The following is a 26,960-nucleotide window of genomic DNA, read 5'->3' as shown; positions in this document are numbered from 1 at the left end:
AGCACCTTGGCATGCAGACTGCTTCTACAAACATAAGTGAAAGAATGGGTCGCTCTCAGGAGCTCAGTGATGCAGTGGTGTAAAGCACGCCGCCACTGGACTCTAGAGCAGTGGAGACGTGTTCTCTGGAGTGACGAATCACGCTTCTCCGTCTGGCAATCCGATGGACGAGTCTGGGTTTGGCGGTTGCCAGGAGAACGGTACTTGTCTGACTACATTGTGCCAAGTGTAAAGTTTGGTGGAGGGGGGATTATGGTGTGGGGTTATTTATCAGGAGTTGGGCTCGGCCCCTTAGTTCCAGTGAAAGGAACTCTTAATGCTTCAGCATACCAAGAGATTTTGGACAATTTCATGCTCCCAACTTTGTGGGAACAGTTTGGGGATGGCCCCTTCCTGTTCCAACATGACTGCGCACCAGTGCACAAAGCAAGGAACATAAAGACATGGATGAACGAGTTTAGTGTGGAAGAACTTGACTGGCCTGCACAGAGTCCTGACCTCAACCCGATAGAACACCTCTGGGATGAATTAGAGCGGAGACTGTGAGCCAGGCCTTCTCGTCCAACATCAGTGTCTGACCTCACAAATGCGCTTCTGAAAGAATGGTCAAAAATTCCCATAAACACACTCCTAAACCTTGTGGAAAGCCTTCCCAGAAGAGTTGAAGCTGTTATAGCAGCAAAGGGTGGGCCGACATATTAAACCCTATGGATTAAGAATGGGACGTCACTCAAGTTCATATGCGTGTGAAGGCAGACGAGCGAATACTTTTGACAATATAGTGTATGTGGACCTAACCATGAGCATGTTGGGACATTCAATTCCAAAATTATGGGCATTGATGAGAATTTGCCCCACCCCCCTTTTGCAGCAATAACAGCCTCCACTCTTCCAGGAAAGCTTTTCACTGGATTTTAGAATGTATCTGTGGGAATTCCTGTCTATTTAGTTTAAAGAGAATTTCTAAGATAGTGCGCTGATGTTGGATGGGAAGGCCTGACTCCCGATCAGCATTCCTATTCATGTGTTCAGTAAGGTTTAGGTGCAGGCCACTAAGTTCTTACACATCAGACTAGTTAAACCATGTTCCACCCTAGGTTCGAATCTGGCTTAGGGCGAAACTAAAGTAAAACCGGGGCTGGTAGTAAGCCAAATAGGGTCTCCTCGTAACTGATGCAACTACAACCTCTACGTACATCGACTTTTTTCCTTTGTAGAAAAAAATGTTTTTCTTCATAAAGAAATCCATACCCAAGGTAGAAAAATCTAACAAAAGATACTTCCATTTGTACGAGTTTTTTTTTTCTTTTTGTCCATGCGAGCAAACCAAAAGCCCAGTGACTGATTCCTCCATGAGGACACACTTGGTGTTGACATCGAGCCCATATCACTCCCATTTTATGCCATGATTCAAACTACCATTAGTGGCATAGCTGTGCTGATAATCAGAATCAGAATACTTTATTGATCTCAGAGGGAAATTGCAGTTTTTACAGTAGCACCCATTTATGTAGAAAAAATAAACACTACTAGCTTAAAACAAAGAAAAAAGAAGAAAAATTTGCAAATAGAAGTAAAAAAGTTATTTACACATAATTAAATAATTAGAATGCTTACATTATAATAATTAACTGATAATGGGTCCCACAAACTACAGTTAGTGACTTTATAGATACAGTTAACCTAGTTGGTAAGAGTGTGGTTAGTGAGTTTGAGTGGGTATATGGTTGGCGTGCCTAACAAATTGGAATCTACACACATATAGTACAATAAAATTATCAAAGGGGTCAGAGAACAGGGTCAGCCATTGCAAGGTGCCCTTGGAGCAGACAGGGTTAATGGCCTTATTGTACATAAATAACATATTAAACCAAAGTGCTAATGTGCTACCTGAATACTGTTACCCACCTCTGCTCGATCACAGATTTCCAAAGGCAGTCTGCTTCAGTATGGCGTCAGGAAGTGATGGGGAGGAGGGTGCATACCTGCCAAAACACACCAACTGCCTGAGCAAGGAGAAATCTCCCTACCTACTGCAGCATGCCCACAACCCCGTGGACTGGTGAGACATCCTAAGCAAGAGCAACTTGCTGTTTAAATATACATTATATAGTCAAAAGTATCTGGACACCTGACCATAAGCTTGATGAACACCCTATTTTTAATACAAATGGTGTTAAAATAAAGTGACCACTGTTTAATGTTTTTTGTCTACAAAAACAGCTCCTCAGAGAAGGCTTTTTACAAGACTTTAAAGTATGTTGTGGGAATTTGTACCCATTCTGTCAAAGAAGCATGTGTGTGACTGTGCAGTGATGTTAGTCAAGAAAGCCTTAATTGATGTTCAGTGGAGCCGAGGTCGGGGCTTTAAACCAAGCTTTTCTTCATGTCTTTATAGACTTTAGGTTGTGCCCAGGGGAACAAGAACATGGAACAGGAAAGGGCCTTCCCTAAACTGTTGCTGTAAAGTGGAAAGCATGTAATTTCCTATATATAATACTGGTTTATTACACCCTTTAGCAGTTGTTGAGGCTGAATTGCATGAATTCAGTAATTAGAAGGGGTGTCCCAATACTTTTGTCCATAAAGATTCTATATATTTACATTTACATTTTCGGCATTTAGCAGACGCTTTTATCCAAAGCGAATTACAGTTGTGACAGTATACATTCTAAGCGATTAAGGGTTGAGGCTTGAACCGGCAACCTTCTGATTACTGGACTAGTACCTTAACCACTAGTACCTTAACCACTAGTACCTTAACCACTAGGCTACAACTGCCCATATATTGTATTTATATGTAATGTATATGCAATTTTTCTTTGTTTTATTGCACTGAAGTTGATGTTGTATCCTTACAGTCCATTACACTTTTCTTCTCACTTTGATTTTAGGTTTCCATGGGGCCAAGATGCCTTTGACAAAGCAAAATGTGAAGATAAACCAATTTTCCTATCAGGTACAATCATATTTTGATAATTTAGGTCAGAATATTGCCCTATTTATTCTTATTTGATGCTAAATAGCTGTTCTTTATTGTTACAGTTGGTTACTCTACTTGTCACTGGTGTCACGTGATGGAGCGTGAATCATTTGAGGATGAGGAAATTGGGAAGATCCTCAGTGATCATTTTGTCTGTATAAAAGTTGACCGGGAGGAGAGACCTGATGTTGATAAAGTTTACATGACATTTGTACAGGTTTGGTCCAGTCTGTTATTATGCTGGTTTAATTTACTCTTATTTGATATCCTGTGTCAGATGCTTCTAGTTTCCTTGTCATTAGGCTACCAGTGGTGGTGGCGGCTGGCCGATGAGCGTTTGGCTTACTCCAGACTTGAGACCGTTTATCGGTGGCACGTACTTCCCTCCAAGAGACAGAGGAAGAAGACCTGGATTTAAAACTGTGCTTTTGAGGATTATAAATCAGGTACAGGATGAAGTTACTACTTTAAATTAAAGTCAAGTCCAATTTATTTGTGTAGCACTTTTTTATAACAGATGGGCCGGCACTGTGGCTCGGTGGGTAGCACTGTCGCCTCACAGTAAGAAGGTCCTAGATTCGATTTCTGGGTCCAGTTGATGGTGTGGTGGTCCAACTTGTATTTCACCACTCCTGGCTTGTTTTAGGATTTCTTATCTTTCCTCTTTTTTTAGAGAACTGGGTTGTCACAGACAGCTGGAGTAGCCTGTCTTATTGCGACGGCCAGTCTTTGTGATGTCCACTTTCTTTGTTACAGGCTGTGGATTTTTTTGTGTCTTTCAGCAGTCACTTTGTTTCCGTTATTTTGGCCACTGCATTTATTTGCATCTATCCCCTTTTTGTTAGCGCGTTTTAGCCACAGTATTGTTCTACTTTGGTCAGTATTGTTATACCTTGGTCAATTTATAGTTCCTGCAGGTGAAGGACTTTACGTGCGTTACCAAAAGTTTTGGAATTGTATTTTTGTGCATGAATCTGTTTTTATTCTTTATATTCTTCTATTCTTTCTGCATTATTTTGCATATTCAATTAAGCCACAAATAGAACTCCTTCTAAAAATAGAAAAAAAAGAGAACATCCATTCATTTTGTAGCATTTATCTAAAAGGACCCATGCACTGAAAGAAAACATGGTCAGGGTTAGGGTTAAGGGCTTAAAAATAGGTTAGAGCTGTTCAGAGTTCCTGAGACTTTCCCCTTGAAACACTTGTACCTTGGTGTAATAAATGCATGCAGTCACACAAGTCTAATCAGACAGTCAAAAACACTTCTTTCTACTTAATCTGGCTTTGTATTTTATGTGATCTGGGTGTCGTGATACTATTGCAGTTTGTCAGTCTTGTAATCCACACTGTGTCTGTTCCAGTGGCAGAATAACAGAGCAGCTCTGGAGTCCAGTGGTGAACGTGTGGTGGAGGCTTTGAGAAAGTGCACTACCATTTCAGCTCAGGCAGGAGAAACTCTACCATTGGCTCCAGATGTGGCTCACAGATGTTTCCAGCAGTTGGCTCAGTCGTATGAGGAGGAATACGGAGGATTCAACAGTGCACCCAAGTTTCCTACACCTGGTAAACAGTCGCTGGAAAGGTCTGAATAGAGTACACGAAAAGAATCCCCCAAATCAGTGGAGATTAAACAGAACTGAAAGAAGGCAGTTGATTGGTTTAGAGATGTAGGATATTTGTGCTGACTGAAGCGTCCCGATGTGTCTTTTTTAAGTACTATTCTGAATGTAATTACATGCACAGTGAGCATGTGTGTTTCTCCATTACAGTGAACCTGATGTTCCTGATGTCATTTTGGGCAGTAAATCGGGCTTCCTCAGTAGGAGCAGAGGCACTGCAGATGACTCTGCACACCCTCAGAATGATGGCTTTAGGAGGAATTCATGACCATGTGGCCCAGGTAATTTACAAATCTGCCATTATAAGTGCATCTAAACATCAACCGTTAATCTAAATAAAAAATATCCACATTAGTTTTATCTTTTTGTTTACCACCAATTTATCCTAGGGTTAAATTGTGGTTGCGGAGGGTCTGGTTCCCCTGGTTCGCGGGACCTCGGCCCCTCGGACATAACCAGTCATGGTGTTTGTAGCCGCCTGAACGGCTGATAGCACAGCCGGTGAATAGGACCCTGGATCACAGCGATAGTGGGCTAGTGTGGCAATTGTTTGAGGTTGCCAGGTTATTCCTGAGTAGACCAGTTAGTAAGTGAGTTTAAAAACGGTAAAGTTATTGTTCCTTTAAAACTGTCATGTGTCTATAAACCTGTAAAAACAGGTGATGGGGTGACATGCTGGATAGCCAATGATCACACTGTGCTATTGTGTTTAAAATGAAAAGGCCAAAAACCCATGTGATCAATGTGATCTTTCCGGATTGGGTGTAAAGAGTAGGCATCAGGCAACGCAGGCAGCGAAAAACTTCCTTAAAGTTACAAGGATGAATCCTTTAGATTAGGGTTTTTTTAGCGACCCACATTTTTTCTATGCTTATTACTGTGACCCAGGCAACACAAACAATGCTTTAAAACGAAATATACTTAATGGTGGTTTTTAAGATGCAATGTAAAGCATCCATGAGGGGTGTTTGTGTACAAGTTCATTTTGTGTTTATGTGCCTGTTAAAATTTGTTTATTTAATTATTATCATTTTTCTCTGCGACCCATTTTTTTGGCTTGCGACCCACTCAAGGCTCTCGAAAAACCCACGAGGAACCACGGCTCTACTCTGAATACCACTGTTGTCTGTCTGTCTGTCTGATTCAGGGTTTTCACAGATACTCCACAGATTCATCTTGGCATGTTCCCCACTTTGAGAAAATGCTGTATGATCAAGCCCAGCTGGCCGTGGCCTACATGATCGCGTACCAGGTGAGCGTGCATGTGTGTGGCTAATGATGGTATGGTATGCTTCTTCCTTCTGTAAATATCTTGTGTTAGTGAGTTCCACTTACACAAATGTTCTGTTCGAATGTGCACTGATTTGCATGAGGATATTTATTCAAGTGAACCCTGGAACAAACTCACAATGAATAAAACTGTAGGGTCAAATATTGTGCATCTACTTAATTAATAGACTTTACTAAAAATCTGAAATATTCATGTTTAAATGTTAGAAGTCTATAAATAGACTTCTTTTAAACATGAATCAGCATTGGTTTTTTTTCTGTTTTGGCATAGATTCTTAAATCTGTAAAAATCAAAACATTCACACTGCAAGAGAAGAGCTGGCAGGGCATGGGCATGAACTATTCACTTCTCTATGTATGTGCCAGGCACATGTTTTTTCTTTAAAGCAGCTTTGTCTTTAATCATTTCAACCAGTGATGTCAACAAATTTCACTTGGAGAATCCATCACCCAATACATACGCTTTGTAAAAATCCAGTGTTCCACTTTCAGTCATCTGAAGAAAATTTGTCACCTAATGTGTCATCTAAAGAAAATATAAGACATATTTGCTTTCTAAGTGGGACAGTGGAAGCCTAGTGGGTTGCGGTTTTGAATCCCGACTCTGCCATGCACCCACTGTTGGGCCCTTGAGTAAGGTCCTTAACCCTCTAGGCTACAGGGGTGCCATACAATGGCTGACCCTGCGCTCTGACCCCATAGTGTGCTGCTTGTTAAGACTTTTTGTTTCAAGATATGAATCAAGGGTGGCACGGTGGCTCGATGGGTAGTGCTGTCGCCTCACAGCAAGAAGGTCCTGGGTTCGATCCCCAGACGGGGCTGTCCGGGTCCTTTCTGTGTGGAGTTTTGAGACACTGAATTGCCCTATAGGTGAATGGGTGTATGTTTGTGTTTGTGTATGTGTATGTGTGTCTGCCCTGCGATGGACTGGTGCCCCATCCAGGGTGTTACTGTGTGCCTTGCACCCATTGAAAAAGCTGGGATGATTGGATAAGCAGTTAAGAAAGTGAGTGAGTGAATCAATAGTCATGGGGGGTGAATACATTTATTTACTGTGTGATGCTATTTTTACTTTGTTTGTCACTCCAGATTGTACTCATTTTACTTCCTTGGTTTTGTGATGCTGCTGATTCATTTATTTATTTATGTTTTTTTATGTAGGTGTCTGGTGAGCAGCTATTTGCTGATGTGTCCCGGGATGTGTTGCACTACGTTGCCAGAGACCTCAGCCACAAGGTACCATCTTTCTACATTATCGGTTGTATGTGACTGCTACAATGGATCAAAAAAATTGATGAGAAATAGTCTGAGCAAATGTGAGAAACAGAACTGTTTACTGTATACGATCCAGTCTGGGTGGCACAGTGGTACAGTGAGTAGCGCTGTCTCTTCACAGCAAGAAGGACCTGGGTTTGATTTCCTGGCTGGGTGGACAGGGTCCTTTCTGTGTGGAGTTTGCATGTTTTCTCTGTGTCCTTGTCGGTTTCCTCCAGGTTGGCTTAGGCCAACTGGAGCTATTACAATTGCCCTAAGTGTGAGGGTATGTGGTGTCCTGTCCATGGTGTTTCCTGCACTTCTCCCAGTGAATCAGACCCACCGTGTTCCTGACCAGGATTAACACTGCACTATGATGGTGAAACTAAACAGTCTACAAAATAATTAAAAGAATCAAAAGTGTTAAGACACGATACAGGTACTGTGTTCAGCAGAACATTTTGTGGCTTCTGACTGTAAACCTAAGGTATCCTGAGATTTTTTGGGAGGTCCTTGGTGGATTTTGTTTGTGATTCTAACACTCATGTTCAAACATTTTATCAGCAATTGTGTGTGTGTATAGTATATAAAGGAGAACACGGTTTATTTTAATGTCTCTCTGCTGCCCTCTGCAGTCAGGAGGATTCTACAGCGCTGAGGATGCAGACTCTCTGCCTGCGACAGACTCCAGTGAGAAGAAAGAGGGGGCGTTCTGTGTGTGGACGGCTGGAGAGATTAGGGAGCTGCTCTCAGACATGGTGGAGGGGGCTAAGGGGGGTGCAACTCAAGCTGATATCTTTATGCATCATTATGGTGTGAAGGATCAAGGCAACGTGCAGCCAGAACAGGTCAAGTATTTTTTATGTATTATTTTTAAAGAAAGACACTGAACAACCATAAAGGAAAAATACAATACCAAAAACTAAGGTTTACACAAAGGTGGGTGGGTAGCACTGTCACCACTGGTCCTTTCTTTGTGGAGTTTGCATGTTCTCCCCATGTCTGTGTGGGTTTCCCCCGGGAGCTCCGGTTTCCTCCCACAGTACAAAGACATGTTAGTTTGGTGAACTGGAGGTACAAAATTGTCCATGGCTGTTTTTGACATTGAACTAGAACTGATGAATCTTGTGTAACCACTAACTACCTGCCCTGTCATTAATGTAATCGACATAACATAAAACATAACGTTAGAATCCTAATAAACAAACAAACAGACAAAATACCGACGTGTTCAAACATAAACACAAACTACAATAACGTAGAATTTAACTGCTGATAAGGTCCATGTAAACTACACCTGTTGTGGTTTCCTCTTCATAGTTATTGCAATAAACAGGTAAACTACAGGCAAATAGTGACCAAAATGATGTAATGTTTTAATTTAAATCAATTAGTAAATTAAAGTAAAAAGTTGAAGTAAATTATATGAGTAAAGTAATGTGTAATATTACTCTCTCTCCCTTACTATATATATATATAGGTGGTCCATAGTGTACTTACACAAACTTGAAAATAAAAATAAATAGAACTAAACAGCCGCATATCTAAGTACAACTGTTGCATGAATCTACCATACACTTTATAGAAACCAGAATGCTTTCTATACAAGAGACCTTAAAAATTTTAAGTTATGATATTGACTTAGGAAAATATAATAATAATTATTATTATTTTCTACATAAGTACATAAATAAATAAATAATAATAATTGGTATTATTGTTATTATTATCTAACTAAATTATTATTTTATGTACTTAAGTGAATAAATTATAAATTATTATCATTATTATTGTTATTATTATCTACGTAAATACATAAATAATAATAATTTGTATTATTGTTATTATTGTCTAACTAAATTATTATTTTTTATTTACATAAGTAAATCAACCAATAAATTATTATTATTATCTAACTAAATGATTATTATTATTATTATTAATATTTTTCATGTAAATGGGTGAAATAAGTAAATTTATTTTGGAAAGTGAAGACCCCAACCACTATTAGCAGAACAGAAGAGTTGATGTCTGGAGTAACAGCACCACTACATCCATTCCTACCATTTATCACAAAAGTCAAGGTTCAGCAAAAAGAGTCATTTAATTTAGGGAAGGCTGCCACTTCTAACAGAGAAAGCCAACCGCTGACCATTATCTTCTTGGTGACCAAATTGGTAAATTGTTGAGTAAGTTAGTGTTGGTATTGATATTTCCCAGGATTGTCCCGCTTTACTTCTGACCCAGGTGTAATTGGTTGAATGACTGGGCTTCTCAAGACAAGTTTATGCATACTCTACAAAGGTCATGTGTTTTATTTTTTGCCAGATGTGACACCTAAATCCCATGTTAATATTTTGGTGTAACCCATAGGACCCTCATGGAGAGCTGCGGGGTCAGAACGTGCTTATCGTCCGTTATTCAGCTGAGCTTACTGCTGCCCGCTTTGGCCTCAGTGTGAACAGGCTAAATGAAGTGCTGACCAGTGCCAGAGCCAAATTAGCTGCGGTGCGTAAAACACGGCCTTCGCCTCACCTGGATTCTAAGATGCTGGCTTCATGGAATGGTACGACCAACATGCACATGAGTTGTGTTCTTTTCTTTTAGTTCTATCAACACAAGTGCATCATTAATGAAAAAACAGGTGCTTAAAATCAAGAATGTTACTAATTAGAGTTTTAATTACTTTTAAATGAAACAGCAAGGTAATGAGTAAAATAACTGCTGAGGAATGAATAAAATATGATTTCAAATAAGCTAGAGCAATTTGATGATTCACCTTAATTTATCTCTTTATTCCACTTAATTAATTACACTGATCAGCCATAACATTAAAACCACCTCCTTGTTTCTACACTTTAAACACTGTGTGTTTTATCAGCTCCACTTACCATATAGAAGCACTTTGTAGTACTACAATTACTGACTGTAGTTCATCTGTTTCTCTGCATGCTTTGTTAGCCCCCTTTCATGCTGTTCTTCAATGGTCAGGACTCCCCCAGGTGGTGGTGTGTTAGTGTGTGTTGTGCTGGTATGAGTGAATAAGACACAGCAGTGCTGTTGGAGTTTTTAAACACCTCACTGTCACTGCTGGAATGAGAATAGTCCACCAACCAAAAATATCCAGCCAACAGCTCGCTGTGGGCAGCGTCCTGTAATCACTAATGAAGGTCTAGAAGATGACCAACTCAAACAGCAGCAATAGATGAGCGATCGTCTCTGACTTTACATCTACAAGGTGGACCAACTAGGTAGGAGTGTCTAATAGAGATACACTAACATACCACCACCATGTCAGTGTCACTGCAGGGCTCAGAATGATCCACCACCTAAATAATACCTGCTCTGTGGTGGTCCTGTGGGGGTCCTGACCATTGAAGAACAGTTTGAAAGTGGGCTAACAAAGCATGCAGAGAAACAGATGGACTACAGTCAGTAATTGTAGAACTACAAAGTGCTTCTATATAGTTAGTGGAGCTGATAAAATGGACAGTGAGTGTAGAAACAAGGAGGTGGTTTTAATGTTATGGCATAACATCGGTGTATAACACCATGTTGCTTGTAAAATCTGGACACTTGAACACACACAAAGTGTAATTACGTGTTAAACATCTCATTTCAAAGTCATATCTATTAAACAATGGAGCTGCTTGAACAGACTTCACTCATCTGGAAGAGAAAAGGCCTTAAGCCTTAATTGCTTGGTCTGTATAAGCTCACAATTGTAAATGCTGTCACTATGAACCCCTGTTTATTGTGCATGGGGCAGAGTCATGAGGAAACGGTAAAGGGCCTTCCCTAAACACGATTGCCAGAAAACTGTAATGCTGACAGACATTGGGCGCAAAACAACACAAGCACCAAGAACAACGTTAGCAAAGTTGAAGCGTTCGCTCGACAGAAGTGTGTCAGCGGCGCCGCCGTGTTTGAGTAATGTGTGTTACCTCGCAGACAGAGAGACAGCGTTAGTGAATTAGCAAAGTAATGAAGTGTATCGCACCGAGGGCTGCGGCGATTAACCAGTGTCACACATTCCGTCAATTAAAACATCGCTTCATTAATCACGATGAGAAATCAGACAGAGAGGCCCGAAAGGGCCAGAAAACCACGTAAGGTTTTGATAGCCTACCATTAACACAGCATGTACACGGAACAGAAAAGAACAGAAAGTGCTGTCAACAGTGTTCTGCAACATTACTGAATCCCTGCTGAAACTCTGCACAGCAGTGGTCTGTTAGTAAACACAATAAAGCAAACCAAAAGTATGTGGGCATCACTTCTAATACCAGGACTTGGGTTATTTGTTTACACCCATCGCTAATAAAATCAAGCGACTAGAGAGCTCAGAGGAATGGAACACGGCACTGTCCATGGATTTTAAGCTCAAGGTGCTTACATTTCTGCCCTGAATGACTAAAATTGCTGTTGGGCCAATCTACCGAAACTTTATTTTTTATCTTTGTTTGACACTGAATCTACAACCCCAAATCAGAAAAAGTTGGGACACCATGGAAAATGCAAATAATTAAAGAAAACTTAGTTTCTTACATTTACTTTGACTTTTATTTTATTGCAGATCGTTTGAGCCTGAGATATTTCATGTTTTATCTGCTCAACTTCATTTCATTTATTAATAAACATCCATTCCTGCTTTCCAGGCCTGCAACACATAAAAAAAAAAGTTGGCACAGTAAAGCATTTACCACTTTGTAATGTTGCCATTCCTTTTCACCACACTTAAAAGACGTTTTGGCACCGAGGAGACCAAGTGATTTAGTGTTTCAGCTTTTATTTTGTCCCGTTCTTCCTGCAAACACCTCTTAAGATGTGCAACAGTACGGGGTCGTCGTTGTCGCATATTTCCTTTCAAAATTCTCCACACGTTCTCTATTGGGGACAGGTCAGGTCAGGTACCCTCTTCTTCCTCAGCCATGCCTTTGTAATGTGTGCAGCATGTGGTTTTGCATTGTCTTGTTGAAAAATGCATGGACGTCCCTGGAAAAGATGACGTCTTGAAGGCAGCACATGTTGCTCTAAGATCTCGATGTACTTTTCTGCATTAATGCTGCCATCACAGAAGTGTTAATGACCTTTGCCAAGGGCACTGACACAGCCCCATACCATGACAGACCCTGGCTTTTGGACTTGTTACTGATAACAGTCTGGATGGTCCTTTTCATCTTTGGTCCAGAGCGCACGGCCTCCATTTTTTTCCAAAAAAGACCTGGAATACTGATTCATCTGACCATAATTCACGTTTCCAGTGTGTGATGGTCCATCCTAGATGCCTCAGAGCCCAGAGAAGTTGACATGGTTAACATAAGGCTTCTTTTTTGCACAGTAAAGTTTTAAGTTGTATTTTTGCATGTAACTCTGTATTGTGGTGCTTGACAAAGGTTTGCCAAAGTAATCCCTCACCCATGTGGTTATATCAGCTATTGTTGAGTGGCGGTTCTTGATGCAGTGCCGTCTGAGGGATTAAAGATCACGGGTGTTCAGCTTAAGCTTGCGCCCTCAGCCTTTATGCACTGAAATTGCTCCTGACTCCTTGAAACGTTTAATGATAGTATGCACTGTAGAGGGACAAATATGCAAATCCCTTCTAATCTTCCTTTGAGGTACATTTTAAACATTTCAATAATTTTGTTGATAAACTGGAAATCCTCTGGCCATCTTTGGTTATTAAAGACTCAGCCTCTCCTGGATGCTGATTTTGTACTAAACCATGATTACAATCACCTGTTGACATCACCTGTTTGAAATCACATCATTATTTCATTTTTTCACCTTATTACTAGCCCTAAATTGCCCCCGTCCCAACTTTTTTTGGAATATGTTACAGGCTTGAAATGCAGGGATGTAAGGAACACTGCATTTTTATTTTATTTGCATTTTCCATACTGTCCCCACTTTTTCTGATTTGGGGTTGTATTTGTACATTAAAAACTGCAGACAATTGTTATTTGTAAGGGTTATTAAGTTATTAATTCCTCAAAAATTGACAAAACATGGAATTTATTCAGGGTGTTTGAACCTAAAATTTGGGGTACGTTGTTGGTTGTTGTACATTTGAGCTGTACAAATTGTCCCTAAATGAATTGTTCTTGTGAATGCTTGTGTGTGTGTGTCTCAGGGCTGATGCTGTCAGGGTTTTCCCGTGTGGGGGCAGTGTTGGGGGATCAGACTCTACTTCAGAGGGCAGAACAGGCTGCACAGTTCCTCCAAAATCACCTGTGGGATGAAGAAGGACAGCGAATGCTGCGTTCCTGCTACTGTGGAGACAACATGGAAGTGGAACAAACGTAAGGAACACTGTTGGCACTTTTAGAAATGGATTAGAAGCAAGCAAGAATATGTTTGCTATGCACACGAAAATGAGGTGTCCTTTCTATTAAGCACTTGCCCTCTGAACTGCTCAACACACTTCATTACATAGACAAACGCACAGTTCATTTAAATCATTCTGTGAATTATTACCCCATCTGTTTAATGCCGTCTGAAATGCAAATGCCTTTGTAATTTGTGATAATAAGCGCCCAGGGCAGCCTATAGCAGACGTATGGCGGTCGTTGTGTTTTCATTTACCAAACTCAGCTATCACGCCTCCCATCTAGTATACAAATGCTGCACTCCTCTCATAATTGCATTGGCACCACATTACTGAAGTGAACTGACCCGAATCAGAGCGCTTGCACACGCAGGCTTTATTTTTGGGTCTCTTTTTGACATCTACGCCGTAATTTCCAGACACGACTCCTGGAAATTTCTTCTAGAAGCACAAACAGATGAACCATCTTTCTCTGGCCATTTGGCGCAGATGGTGGATCATTATTGCTGTCAGGAGACTGACAACAAGGGCCGATTTAAATAGTTTTTATTGTGCGTCCTCAGGTGTGGAGAAGCAGATACGTTTCTGTAGACTGATTATTTTCTATGCATCTTAAAAGTGCTGCTTTGATAAAAAAGCAAATGAAACTTCCTAACACCTGAACAAGCACACTGTATTGCTAAAAGTATGTGGACACCAGATTGTAAGCTAGATGGATCTTGTTTGAAAACCTGTTCTGCTGTTATCTACACATATACACCGATCAGCCATAACATTAAAACCACCTCCTTGTTTCTACACTTACTGTCCATTTTATCAGCTCCACTTACCATATAGAACATGCTTTTCACTCTGTTCTTCAATGGTCAGGACCCCCACAGGCCCCCCACAGAGCAGGTATTATTTAGGTGGTGGATCATTCTCAGCACTGTAGTGTCAATGACGTGGTGGTGGTGTGTTAGTGTGTGTTGTGCTGATATGGGTGGATTAGACACAGCAGCACTGCTGGAGTTTTTAAATACTGTGTCCACTCACTGTCCACTCTATTAGACACTCCTACCTAGTTGGTCCATCTTGTAGATTTAAAGTTAGAGACGATCGCTCATCTATTGTTGCTGTTTGAGTTGGTCATCTTCTAGCCCTTTATCAGGACGCTGCCCATGAGGCGCTATTGGCTGGATATATTTTTGGTTGGTGGACTATTCTCAGTCCAGCAGTGACAGTGAGGTGTTTAAAAACTCCATCAGTATTGCTGTCTTATCCACTCATACCAGCACAACACATACTAACACACCACCACCATGTCATTGTCACTGCAGTGCTGAGAATGATCCACCACCCAAATAACCCTACCCTGTAGTGGTCCTGTGGGGGTCCTGACCATTTGAAGAACAGGGTGAAAGCAGGTTAAAAAAGTATGTAGAGAAACAGACGGACTACAGTCAGTAATTGTAGAACTACAAAGTGCTTCTATATAGTTAGTGGAGCTGATAAAATGGACAGTGAGTGTAGAAACAAGGAGGCGGTTTTAATGTTATGGCTGATCAGTGTATACTATATAAATATAAACCTAATATGAGGCTCATATTTAGATGAGCCTCATATTAGGGGCTGCACCATATGCTCTTACACAAAGATGCTGAAACTCTGGTTCATGCATTCATCTCATCCCGTTTAGATTACTGCAACGCTCCTATTATTGGCCTTCCCAACTAAATCATAGTCACTTCAATATGTTTTAAACTCTGCTACTCGAGTTGTTTCACATTTTTAAAAATCAGCTCATATTGCCCCAATTATTTATCAACTACAATTGCTACCTGTCCCACTTCATATTTAAGTTCTACTGTTAACAAACATATACATACATATGTATACAGCGATCAGCCATAACATTAAAACCACCTCCTTGTTTCAACACTCACTGTCCATTTTATCAGCTCCACTTACCATATAGAAGCACTTTGTAGCTCTACAATTACTGACTGTAGTCCGTCTGCTTCTCTGCATGCTTTGTTACCCCCCTTTTATGCTGTTCTTCAATGGTCAGGACTTTCCCAGGACCACCAGAGAGCAGGTATTATTTAGGTGGTGGATCATTCTCAGCACTGCAGTGCCACTGATGAAGGTCTAGAAGATGAACTCAAACAGCAGCAATAGATGAGCGATCTTCTCTGACTTTACATCTACAAGGTGGACCAACTAGGTAGGAGTGTCTAATAGAGTGGACAGTGAGTGGACACGGTATTTAAAAACTTCAGCAGCGCTGCTGTGTCTGATCCACTCATACCAGCACAACACACACTAACACACCACCACCACGTCAGTGTCACTGCAGTGCTGAGAATGATCCACCACCTAAATAATACTTACTCTGTAGTGGTCCTGTGGGGGTCCTTACCATTGAAGAACAGGGTGAAAGCAGGCTAAAAAGGTATGTAGAGAAACAGATGGACTACAGTCAGTAATTGTAGAACTACAGAGTGCTTCTATATGGTAAGTGGAGCTGATAAAATGGACAGTGAGTGTAGAAACAAGGTGGTATGTATATTCAGCTCTCATGTGTATATGATTTTAAAATGAGCAGAAATTAAATGAGCACTTCTGTAAACATGAAATATTTAAGCTTTATAAAAACTAGATACAGTACAGGATGTGCGTTTGCAGCATAATTGCACTTGTCTTACTGGAGCATGCTCAGTTTGTTTACAGAGCTACAAAGCTGAAATCACAGACACCAGGATGCTTTTAATTTGTCCTGCTCTGCCGCTGGAGGATTTTCCCTCTCTCAGTGTTAATATGTGTGATTCTGAGAGCACGGGAAGATTCGAGCTGATTACATTACAGGAAAGAACACACTGCAGCACGTCTGTATGTCTGTTACTGTAGCTCACTCTGCTTCGTTTCATCCTCATAACGAAGCTTTTTTTTCTTTCTCTGCTCATCCTGTTGAATTTTTTACATGGCTTATTAAAGTCTCAGAGGAGATCCAGCTCAAACAGTCAGAGCTGACGGTGTAGGAATTAATATTGAATATGTGGAAGGTGTTTTTTTTATCTGCAATAGATGTCGAATAAATTTGATGTGGATGGAATTAAATTAGAGTCTGGCTTATGACAAAATTCATGTGCTGGAATTTCTAGATACAATTTATTAGTGTTCACACATTTGTTTTTCCTTTGGACTGGTTGTCTGTTTAGGGGTTGCAGTTTTGCACTGGTATGAGTGATCTTTGTATCTGGGCTTGTGACCTGCACTGAGAGCACACAAAGTGCACCTCCTAATTGCTAGGCTGTAAGGCCATATACACCGATCAACCATAACATTAAAACCACCTCCTTGTTTCTACACTCACTGTTCATTTTATCAGCTCCACTTACCATATATGAGCACTTTGTAATTCTACAATTACTGACTGTAGTCCATCTGTTCCTCTACATACTTTTTTAGCCTGCTTTCACCCTGTTTTTCAATGGTCAGGACTCTCCCAGGACCACTACAGAGTAGGTATTATTTGGGTGGTGGATCATTCTCAGCACTGCAGTGACACTGACATGGTGGTGGTGTGTTAGTGTGTGTTGTGCTGGTATGAGCGGATCAGACACAGCAGCGCTGCTGGAGTTTTTAAACACCTCACTGTCCCTGCTGGACTGAGAATAATCCACCAACCAAAAATATCCAGCCAACAGTGCTCTGTGGGAAGCATCCTGTGACCACTTATGAAGGTCTAGAAGATGACCAACTCAAACAGCAGCAATAGATGAGCGATCGTCTCTGACTTTACATCTACAAGGTGGACCAACTAGGCAGGAGTGTCTAATAGAGTGGACAGTGAGTGGACACGGTATTTAAAAACTCCAGCAGTGCTGCTATGTCTGATCCACTCATACCAGAACAACACACACTAACACACCACCACCATGTCATTGTCACTGCAGTGCTGAGAATGATGTGCTGGGAGAGTCCTGACCATTGAAGAACAGGGTGAAAGGAGGCTAAAAAGGTATGTAGAGAAACAGATGGACCAAAGTGCTCCTATATGGTAAGTGGAGTGTAGAAACAAGGAGGTGGTTTTAATGTTAGGGTTGATTGGTGTATATATGGACACTTGACAGCAGAACATCACATTCAAAACAGCAGGCAGTAATTTAGAGTTTCTTATCCACTAATTTTGCTATTACAGACTCTTTCTTTTACTCCCTGGTCTTCAGGGTTAAGGTCAGCTTTCCCTTCATCCACCAAACACGGATTTATGCATCCGACCGTCTGGTTGTAAAGCATTATTTAACTGTCCAGAGAACATCTTTTATTGACCTCAAAGTTGGCATCCTGCACATCATTTCTGGCTTCACTTGGCATTGCCAGTATCCAAATCTAACTAATTGTCATTCCTCTTCACCACAGATGTGTTAAGTGAGAAACAAAATAGTGCCCTTTAGGACACGGTGCTACATTTTTTAGTCATTTCCAATTCCTGATTGTGAGTCCACTGCTCCATGCACAACCACCAGTCTGATCAAGGAGAGCCGACTGACCACATGCGTCTTCCAACACCCCCTCCCTCTGGGCAGCACGGTGGCTAAGTGGGTAGCACTGCCGCCTCACAGCGAGAAGGTCCTGGGTTCGATCCCCAGGTGGGGTGGTCCGTGTCCTTTCTGTGTGGAGTTTGCATGTTCTCCCCGTGTCTGCGTGGGTTTCCTCCGGGTGATCCGGTTTCCTCCCACAGTCCAAATACATGCAAGTGAGGTCAGTTGGAGATACTAAATTGTCCATGACTGTGTTCGATATAACTTTGTGAACTGATGAATCTTGTGTAATGAGTAACCACCGTTTCTGTCATGAATGTAACTAAAGAGTGTAAAACATGACGTTAAAATCCTAATAAAACAAACAAACAGGACACAGTGCTACATTTTTCATTTTTTAGTCAATTCCGATTCTTGATTGTGAATGCACTGCTCCGGGCACGACCACCGATCTGATCAAGGAGAGTCGACTGACCACCCTTTCCGACACGTGTCCAATCTGCAGCCTCTTCTAATCATCTGCCAGTGTTGGGTTTCCACACACTAAGCTTCATGTAATGATGCACAGATGCCCAGACCAGTCCCGGAGATCCCATATCGGGTAGCGAGCGGGTACCTCAAGACCCGGTCCGACATTCCCTCCTTCCAATTGTGACCAACTGTGTTTGTGGAAATGTCTGGTTTTCTTTACTGGCCATTTTGAGTTTTGGTGCCATCTGAAGGTTAAAACTGGGATTGCATGGTATTCTGCATTATTCTGCATTATTCTGCACCAGTCATTGATAAAAAAAAAATGCTTACCAACCTGAATTCTGTAAGATGCTCCAGTTGCCTAGGCTGTTTTTAACAGTCAGTAATTTCATTAACCTCTTGGAGGGGTGAAATCCATAACACTGCTGTAATTTCCCAGATCTTTCGGACTACCTGTTATTTTGTATGGAAATTTAATTGCTTGTACACCGACGAGGCATAAGATTATGACCACTGACAGAATAACAATGATTATCTCTTCATCACGGCACCTGTTAGTGGGTGGGATTCAATAGGCAGCAAGTGAACATTTTATCCTCAAAGTTAATGTGTTAGAAGCAGGAAAAATGGGCGAGCGTAAGGATTTGGGCGAGTTTGACAAGGGCCAAATTGTGATGGCTAGACGACTGGGTCAGAGTGTCTCCAAAACTGCAGCTCTTGTGAGGTGTTCCTGGTCTGCAGTGGTCAGTATCTATCAAAAGTGGTCCAAGGAAGCAACAGTGATAAACCAGCGACAGGGTCATGGGCGGCCAAGGCTCATTGATGCATGTGGAAATGCATGAGCGAAGGCTGGCCCGTGTGGTCCGATCCAACAGATGAGCTACTGTAGTTGAAATTGCTGAAGAAGTTAATGCTGGTTCTGATAGAAAGGTGTCAGAATACACAGTGCATCACAGTTGCTGGGCTGTTTTGGCAGCAAAAGGGGGACCAACACACTATTAGGAAGGTGATCAGTGTATTTTACACTTATTTCATTTAGCAAAACAACTTACAACTCAATGGCCCAAGTTTGGCAGTGGTAGGGCTTGAACCCGCAGCTTTCTGATCACTAGTCCAATACCTTAACCACTAAGCAGCTTAATTTAATGTAACTGCTTCACGACATCGATGACAGTTTAAAAGCGCTTTGAATCTCACTTCTGGCTGTTAGTTTGGCAGGTCTGGCTTTAAGGCTTTTCGTACACATAGAGCACATCACCAGTTCCTTATCTCCTGCTCATTTGATTTGTTTAAATATGACTTAAAAGCGATTACAATTGAGTTCACTCTTAACACCAAAGCACCAGACCTTGTCTTCATTTTCTTTCCACCCATCTTATCTTCAGTCCTGTCATTCTCATTTCTCCCACACTCAGCCAGTTACAGTCCCACCTCAGTCAAAGTGCCGGAGTATTGATGATAAAATTTAACAAAGTGACCCTCTCTAAACTTTAAAGAACGTTCTGGACTGTCTGGCTTTGTTTTAAGAGCAACACTGTGAGAGTCTCATCTTACTTGAACGCTTACTTGAATCCACATAAAAAGCTCAGTTTAGGAGTGAAGCTGTGCTAGTTTAAGCATCTTATCACTTCTTAGAAGGGCACAAGGTACGTTACAGACTTTACGCAACAAACGAACAGATTGAGAACACAAAGGGGTCATGGCTTTTAAGCTTCTTTTTATGGTCACACGTCCATATCAGCTCTAAACACACACACTACGCAGGTTAAACAGACCATCTAATTACTTAAAGAAGTTGGCAGTTGTAGCCTAGCGGTTAAGGTACAACACACTCGGCTCCAGGGGCGCTGTGCATTGGCTGACCCTGCGCTCTGACCCCTGCTTCCAATCATGCCGGGATATGCGAAGAAAGAATTTCATTTATTCTTTCATGAGTTATTTACAAGCTTCTCTTTGTTTACAGCCATTGACATGTCGCAGAGGTTAACACGTGAGGAGCGGATAGAAATTGTGTTGATGTCTGGTGAACGCAGTACCCGGGTCATTGCAGCAGATTTCAATGCAAGACACCCTACGAGACCACCCATCTCCCATGCTACAGTTAGCAAACTGCTTGCCAAGTTTCGTGAAACTGGTTCAGTGTTGGATTTGCCAAAATGTGGACGCATGAAAACTGTCACTAATGAAGAAACATCAGTGGCTGTCCTAGCTTCATTCAGCAAGAGCCCACAGCGTAGCACTCGCCGCATGTCACTGGAGAGTGGCATCAGTCGAACATCCCTTCGGCGGATATTAGCTACTCACAAATGGCACCCTTACAAACTCCAGCTGCTGCAGCATCTCAACGAGGATGACCCAGATCGGCGCACTGAATTTGCAGAATGGGCAAAACAAAAATTGGAACAGGACCCTCAGTTTACACAGAACATTTTGTTCAGTGATGAGGCAAACTTTTATGTGAATGGTGAAGTTAACAAACAAAACCACCGCTATTGGTCTGACACTAACCCACATTGGATAGATCCCTCCAAGACTGTTGGAACACAAAAATTGATGGTATGGTGTGGTATATGGGGTACAAAGATAGTGGGGCCATTCTTCATCAATGGAAACCTCAAGGCCACTGGATATTTGAAATTGCTACATGATGATGTGTTTCCCTCTTTATGCACTGAAGCTGGCACGTTCCCTGAGTTTTTCCAGCACCACCACGTTATGGGTGTCAGGTCCGAGCATTCCTAGATGAACAGTTTCCTGGAAAGTGGATTGGTCGTCGTGGGCCAGTTGAATGGCCACCAAGGTCTCCCGATCTGACCTTCTTAGACTTTTATCTTTGGGGTCATCTGAAGGCAATTGTCTATGCTGTGAAGATATGAGATGTGCAGCACCTGAAACTACGGCTACTGGAAGCCTGTGCTAGCATTTCTTCTGCGGTGTTGCTATCAGTGTGTGAAGAGTGGGAGAAGAGGGTTGCATTGCCAATCCAACACAATGGGCAGCACTTTGAACACATTTTATAAGTGGTCAGAAACTTGTAAATAACTCATGAAAGAATAAAGTTACGTTAAAACCAAGCACACCATTGTTTTTCTTGTGAAATTCTCAATAAGTTTGATGTCACATGACCCTCTTCCCATTGAAAAAACTAAAGTTGGATCCAAAATGGCCGACTTTAAAATGGCCACCATGGTCACCACCCATCTTGAAAAGTTTTCCCCCTCCCATATACTAATGTGCCACAAACAGGAAGTTAATATCACCAACCATTCCCATTTTATTTAGGTGTATCCATATAAATGGCCCACCCTGTATATTAGGGCAGTTGTAGTCTACCGGTCAAAGTACTGTGCTAGTATTTGAAAGGTCGCTGGTTCAAGCCTCACCACTGCCAGGTTGTCACTCTGGGCCCTTGAGCAAGACCCTTAACCCTCATTTGCTTAGACAACATACTGTCACAGTACTGTAAGTCACTTTGGATAAAAGCGTCTGCTAAATACTGAAAATGTAAATATTTTATGTGGAAGCAGGTCCACGCGGTCAGCGCTAATCTTCTTTCTCCTCGTCCTTCTCTTCAGCGCCGCACCCATCGCAGGCTTCCTGGACGACTATGCCTTTGTGGTGTGTGGTCTGCTGGACCTGTTCGAGGCCACACACTCAGTGCGCTGGCTACAGTGGGCCGAGGAGCTCCAGACCAGACAGGACCAGCTTTTCTGGGATGACCGGGGCTTTGGATATTTTAGTAGTGACCCTTCAGATCCCACCATCCTTCTGTCTCTCAAAGAGGGTGAGACGAGCCACATTCCTTCTTATGTACACAGTTTATCAGAGACGGGGAGAGTAAGTAACTTCTAGAGTCGCTGTGTAGTGAGAGAAAGTATTTTAAAAACAGTCCTATCCAGGGTAGATTTTTACCTTTTGCCCAGTGTTTCCAGGGTTCCCCACAACCCTCACAATAAGAATGAGTAAATGGTTGATAATTGGATGCCAGATCTTACAAATGTGTGATGAGAATTAAATAAAATTTGGGTTGTGCCGCTCAGGTGGCGCAGCGGTAAAGTACGCTAGCTCACCAGAGTTGGGGTATCGAATACATCGTATCGAATCTCAGCTCTGCCTTTCCGACTGGGCTGGGTGGCAGCATGAACAACGATTGGCTGTTGTTCAGGGTTAGAGGGTAGAGAGTCGGATCATAGGTCCTCATAACTGGTGCGACTGCGGCCCCTGCTGGCTGACTGATGGTGCCTGCACAGGGCTGAGGAATAATGCTGATGGGGGTGTGGCCCTCCGTACACAGTGCCCGTCGGTGTATGAACTCGACTCCTGCAGGTGAAAAATGCAGTCTGTACTGACTGTATGTCAGTTGAAAGGCGTCCTCAGTCAGCGGTGAAGGGTCGAATCAGTATAGAGGACCAATCAGGGTAATTGGACACAACTAGATTAGGGGAGAAAATTGGGAGAAAAAATTATTTAAAAAAATAGCCGCTCAGGTGTTTACCAGAGCTGAGATCTCGAATACATCGTATCGAATCTCGGCTCTGCCTGCCGGCTGAGGCTGAGCCGCCACATAAACAACGATTGGCCTGTTGTTCAGACAGGGGCGGGATTAACCCGGACGGGATTAACCCGGACGGGATTAACCCGGACGGGGACTCTCTCTCAGACTAGTGCGATTACGACCTCTGCTGGCTGGTTGGTGGCGCCTGCACAGAGATGGGAAAGGAGTGCGGTAGAGGGTGTGGCTCTCCGTACACAGCGCTGTACTACTCTGCACTCGTCAAGTGTAGGTGATAAGATGTTCGATTGCTGTGCACGTGTCGGAGGGAGCAGGGACCAGCATTAGTGAGAGGATGATTGACGGGCAGAAATTGGATGTGCTAAAGTGGGAGAAAAAAAAAATTATAAAATTTGGGTTGTGGGTGTGTAGTGTGTGGAATGAAACGAGTCTGCTTGATGTTTTGGATGAGCTGATGAGTGTAGGAGTTTGTGGGAGGATGAGGGACTGAGTCATTAGTTAAATCTATTGCTGTCACTCAGTGTTTAGCATCACTCCACTGCATAGCACTCCCATAGCGACAGTCCTGATAGCACACTAGCAAAATCTTTTAGCACTCGACTAACACCCCCTCCAACCTTTGTTATGGAAAGTCCTGCTTTCATCTGTCTATCTTTCCTTTGTTTAACTGACCTCTTTTTGTCTTAGGTACTTTAAAAGGTGTCTACAGCGTACAAACATCAGCTCAAAAAATGTTGGGACAGTTTAGGACATACTAATAATAACCAAAAGCATTAATATGCAAATACTTGGTATAAACCCTTAAGATGTTTTACTTTACAGTGGATTCAGAAAGTATTCAGACCCCATGTGTTTTTGCACACTTTATTGTGTTGTGGATTTGATAACATTTTACCTATTAATCTCTACACTTACTTACTTAATCGGCTCAGTGGCTTGGTGGGTAGCACTGTGACCACACAGCACTAAGGTCCTGGTAAAATGCCCCAACCCAGGTGTGCCAGCCTTGTATAGATGTATCCAAGCAGACTTGGAGACAGCAAGAAGACAGCTGTAATTGCTGCCAAACAAACTGCTTCTACAAACTATTTTTTGATTTTTAATTAAATAAAGAAAACATTTTAATTTATCATTATGGGTGATAAAGTGTACAGTATATTGAAGGATAAGAAGGGGACAGGTCTGGACTGCAGACAGGCCAGTCTGGCACCCCCGCTCTACGATTACATAGCTTTGTTGTTATAACACAGGCACAATATTAAAATAATAATAAGAGCAGTGACATTTTTCTGGATTTCCTAATTTTTTAATGTAATAATTCACTGTATAGAGTAGGGATGTAACGATACACTCTACCCACGATGCGATCCTTTTATTATTTCTCTTTAAAAAAATAAAATAGGGGCCGCTCAGGTGGCGCAGCGGTAAAAATATACGCTGCAACCAGGCTGGGATCTCGAATACATCGTATCTAATCTCAGCTCTGCCTTGCCGGCTAAGGCTGAGCGATCACATGAACAACGATTGGCCTGTTGTTCAGATGGGCGGGACTAAGCCAGATATGGGTCTCTCTGTGTCAGAATGGTGCAATTACGACCTCTGCTGGCTGATTAGAGGCGCCTACACAGAGATGAGGAAAGAGTGCTCTTAGGGTTTGTCTCTCCGTACACAAGCTAGGTGGCACTCGTCGATATGTGGGTGATAAGATGCATACGGCTTGCTGCCCATGTGTCGGAGGGGGCGTGGGTTAGCTTCGATCTCCTCGGTCAGAGCAGGGATCGGCATAGGCGGAGAGGAAGCATGTGCTAAAGGGGGAGAAAAAGGGGAGAAAATGCATTAAAAAAAATAAATAAATAAATAAAATAACATCTTTTATTTATCTAAATAATGAATGCCCTTTTATTTCTGAGGTAGGCACAAACTATTCAAAACAATGCTGCACATTTCCCTTTTTGTATAAAAAAAACTTAAATGAAATTTTAAAAATAAATCCCACATTAAATAAATAAATGAATAATACAAATAAAGAAAGTATCCTCACATGAATAAATTTGGCTGGAAAATCCCGTACAACTGTGTAGTGATGTCAACCAGGCGAGGTGAATATCGCCAGTGCCCTCTGCTGTTTAAAGTAAATATCGATTCATTTTACATGAATTACAGATTCGAATCGTGGCACATGTGCACCGACTTCTAACTGCACTGTGGAGCATCTTTACATCCCTAGTATAGAGTAAACCCTATTCCTTGTAGCTGCTTATTGATGGATGCTTTCTAAAATATTTGGATTTTAGACTGGTAACCTGTGCTTGCTCATAAAGGGCTGGGCCTCCCCTGGATGCTTCTTTTTTACCCAAGCATCACCCGTTTTTTGTCCTTGTCTTAAATCACCCCTGTCCCGGTGAATCAGTTGATAAGGTAAAACATTAAATATGTTTTCTGTGTACTATTTTATACAAATACAGGTCAACAAACTGATGACTTATAGTATTTAACATAAATAAATAATGCTTTTGTTGTTGCTTTGGATACTTTTAGCCAGTTTTAGACAGTTTTCCCATTTTTTTTCAGTGATCCCACAAGTATACAGGGTGAGTCAAAAGTCGCAGGACACTCTTTTATTTCAGAAACGAAAGGGAAAATGACATATCTGAATACCCCAGCAAGTAATGGGTGAGGGGACCTATCTTTTAGGCTGTGTCTGGAACATGGCCGCCATCTTGAAAGCCGCCATATTGGATCAAGGGCAAGTTTTTCCAATTGGAAGGTGGTCATGTAGCATATCAAAGAAGACCAGAATTTTCTCAGAAATTGATTTCCGCAATCAGATTTGCAATATCTCTTGTGGTTCAAAAGTTATCAACACAGAAATTCAAAACTTGAGTTGTTTGTTACAGGTAACTGAAGATGGAATTAACGAAAGAAGAGAGAATCTGTGATTCTGATGTTCGGAGAACGCAGCTGCCGTATCATAGCCGCAGACTTCAACAACCGACACCCAGAAAGACCACCCATTTCACACAGCACTGCTGCATCCCTCATAGCCAAATTCCGAGGAACCAGGACTGAGGACAACAAGCCTCGTAGTGGTCGTCCGAAGACCGCTACCGACGAAGAAACCTCAACAATGGTTTTGTCAGCCTTCGCGAAAAGTCCTCGACGCAGCACGCGACGTCTCGTGTCAGCCAGCCAATGTGGTGTCAGCCAGTCATCACTTGTACAGATTGTTCATACCAATAAGTGGCACCCCTTCAAGATTCATAACGATTCATAACGATTGGATCCAGCGCCTTCAGCTCTGTGTTCAGCACCAGGGACAACACACTGAACACGTCAAATAGCTGTGCATCACAGGGAACGTTCCCGGTTGTTGTTGCAACTTTCTGTGTTGATAACTTGTGAACCACAAGAGATATTGCAAATCTGTTCTTTGAGAAAATTCTGAAGTTCTTTGATATGCTACATGACCACCTTCCCATTCTAAAAACTTGTTCTTGATCCAATATGCCGGCTTTCAAGATGGCGGCCATGTTCCAGACACAGCCTAAAAGATAGGTCCCCTCACCCATTACTTGCTGGGGTATTCAGATATGTCATTTTCCCTTTCGTTTCTGAAATAAAAGAGTGTTCTACGACTTTTGACTCACCCTCTACAATAAGTTTAGCATGAGTTCATTAGGCGCTGTGTGGAGCTGTACTTCCTCCACCTGCTGTCACTGGAAGACGGATCACCTGGTCAAGCTCATGTCAGTTTCTCTCTCTATTTTGCTTTCGGCCAGCCTTCCAAAATAATGACCAAACCCGTCTCACATTTCATGTTACACGTAATGATTTACATATTCATATACAATATATCTCACTTAGGTTGTGCCAGGTTGTGCTGTAGAGCTTTGTAGAAGAAAAGTCAACAAGAACCAAGCTGTAGAGCTTTATAAAGTAAGATCAGTTCACCTGTGCTCGTCTGGCATAGTTG

General features: G+C 41.9%; 1 protein-coding gene across 3 annotated transcripts in view; it reads left to right on the top strand.

Moving 5' to 3' along the window:
* The window catches only part of spata20 (spermatogenesis associated 20), a 64,281-nt gene that overhangs the window by 709 nt on the left and 36,612 nt on the right, over window positions 1-26,960 (top strand). For all 3 annotated transcript variants that reach the window (XM_063003771.1, XM_063003772.1, XM_063003773.1), the window contains exons 2-13: window positions 1,925-2,062; window positions 2,895-2,959; window positions 3,046-3,200; window positions 3,286-3,429; window positions 4,348-4,549; window positions 4,756-4,886; window positions 5,753-5,857; window positions 7,057-7,131; window positions 7,785-7,997; window positions 9,523-9,715; window positions 13,283-13,451; window positions 22,050-22,258. In XM_063003771.1, the coding sequence (XP_062859841.1) occupies window positions 1,925-2,062; window positions 2,895-2,959; window positions 3,046-3,200; window positions 3,286-3,429; window positions 4,348-4,549; window positions 4,756-4,886; window positions 5,753-5,857; window positions 7,057-7,131; window positions 7,785-7,997; window positions 9,523-9,715; window positions 13,283-13,451; window positions 22,050-22,258 (1,799 nt within the window). The remainder of the gene's footprint in view (window positions 1-1,924; window positions 2,063-2,894; window positions 2,960-3,045; window positions 3,201-3,285; window positions 3,430-4,347; window positions 4,550-4,755; window positions 4,887-5,752; window positions 5,858-7,056; window positions 7,132-7,784; window positions 7,998-9,522; window positions 9,716-13,282; window positions 13,452-22,049; window positions 22,259-26,960) is intronic.

This window comes from Trichomycterus rosablanca, chromosome 10 (genome assembly GCF_030014385.1).
Source record: "Trichomycterus rosablanca isolate fTriRos1 chromosome 10, fTriRos1.hap1, whole genome shotgun sequence".
Lineage (NCBI taxonomy): Eukaryota > Metazoa > Chordata > Actinopteri > Siluriformes > Trichomycteridae > Trichomycterus > Trichomycterus rosablanca.
This window is presented reverse-complemented; position numbering and strand designations above follow the sequence as displayed.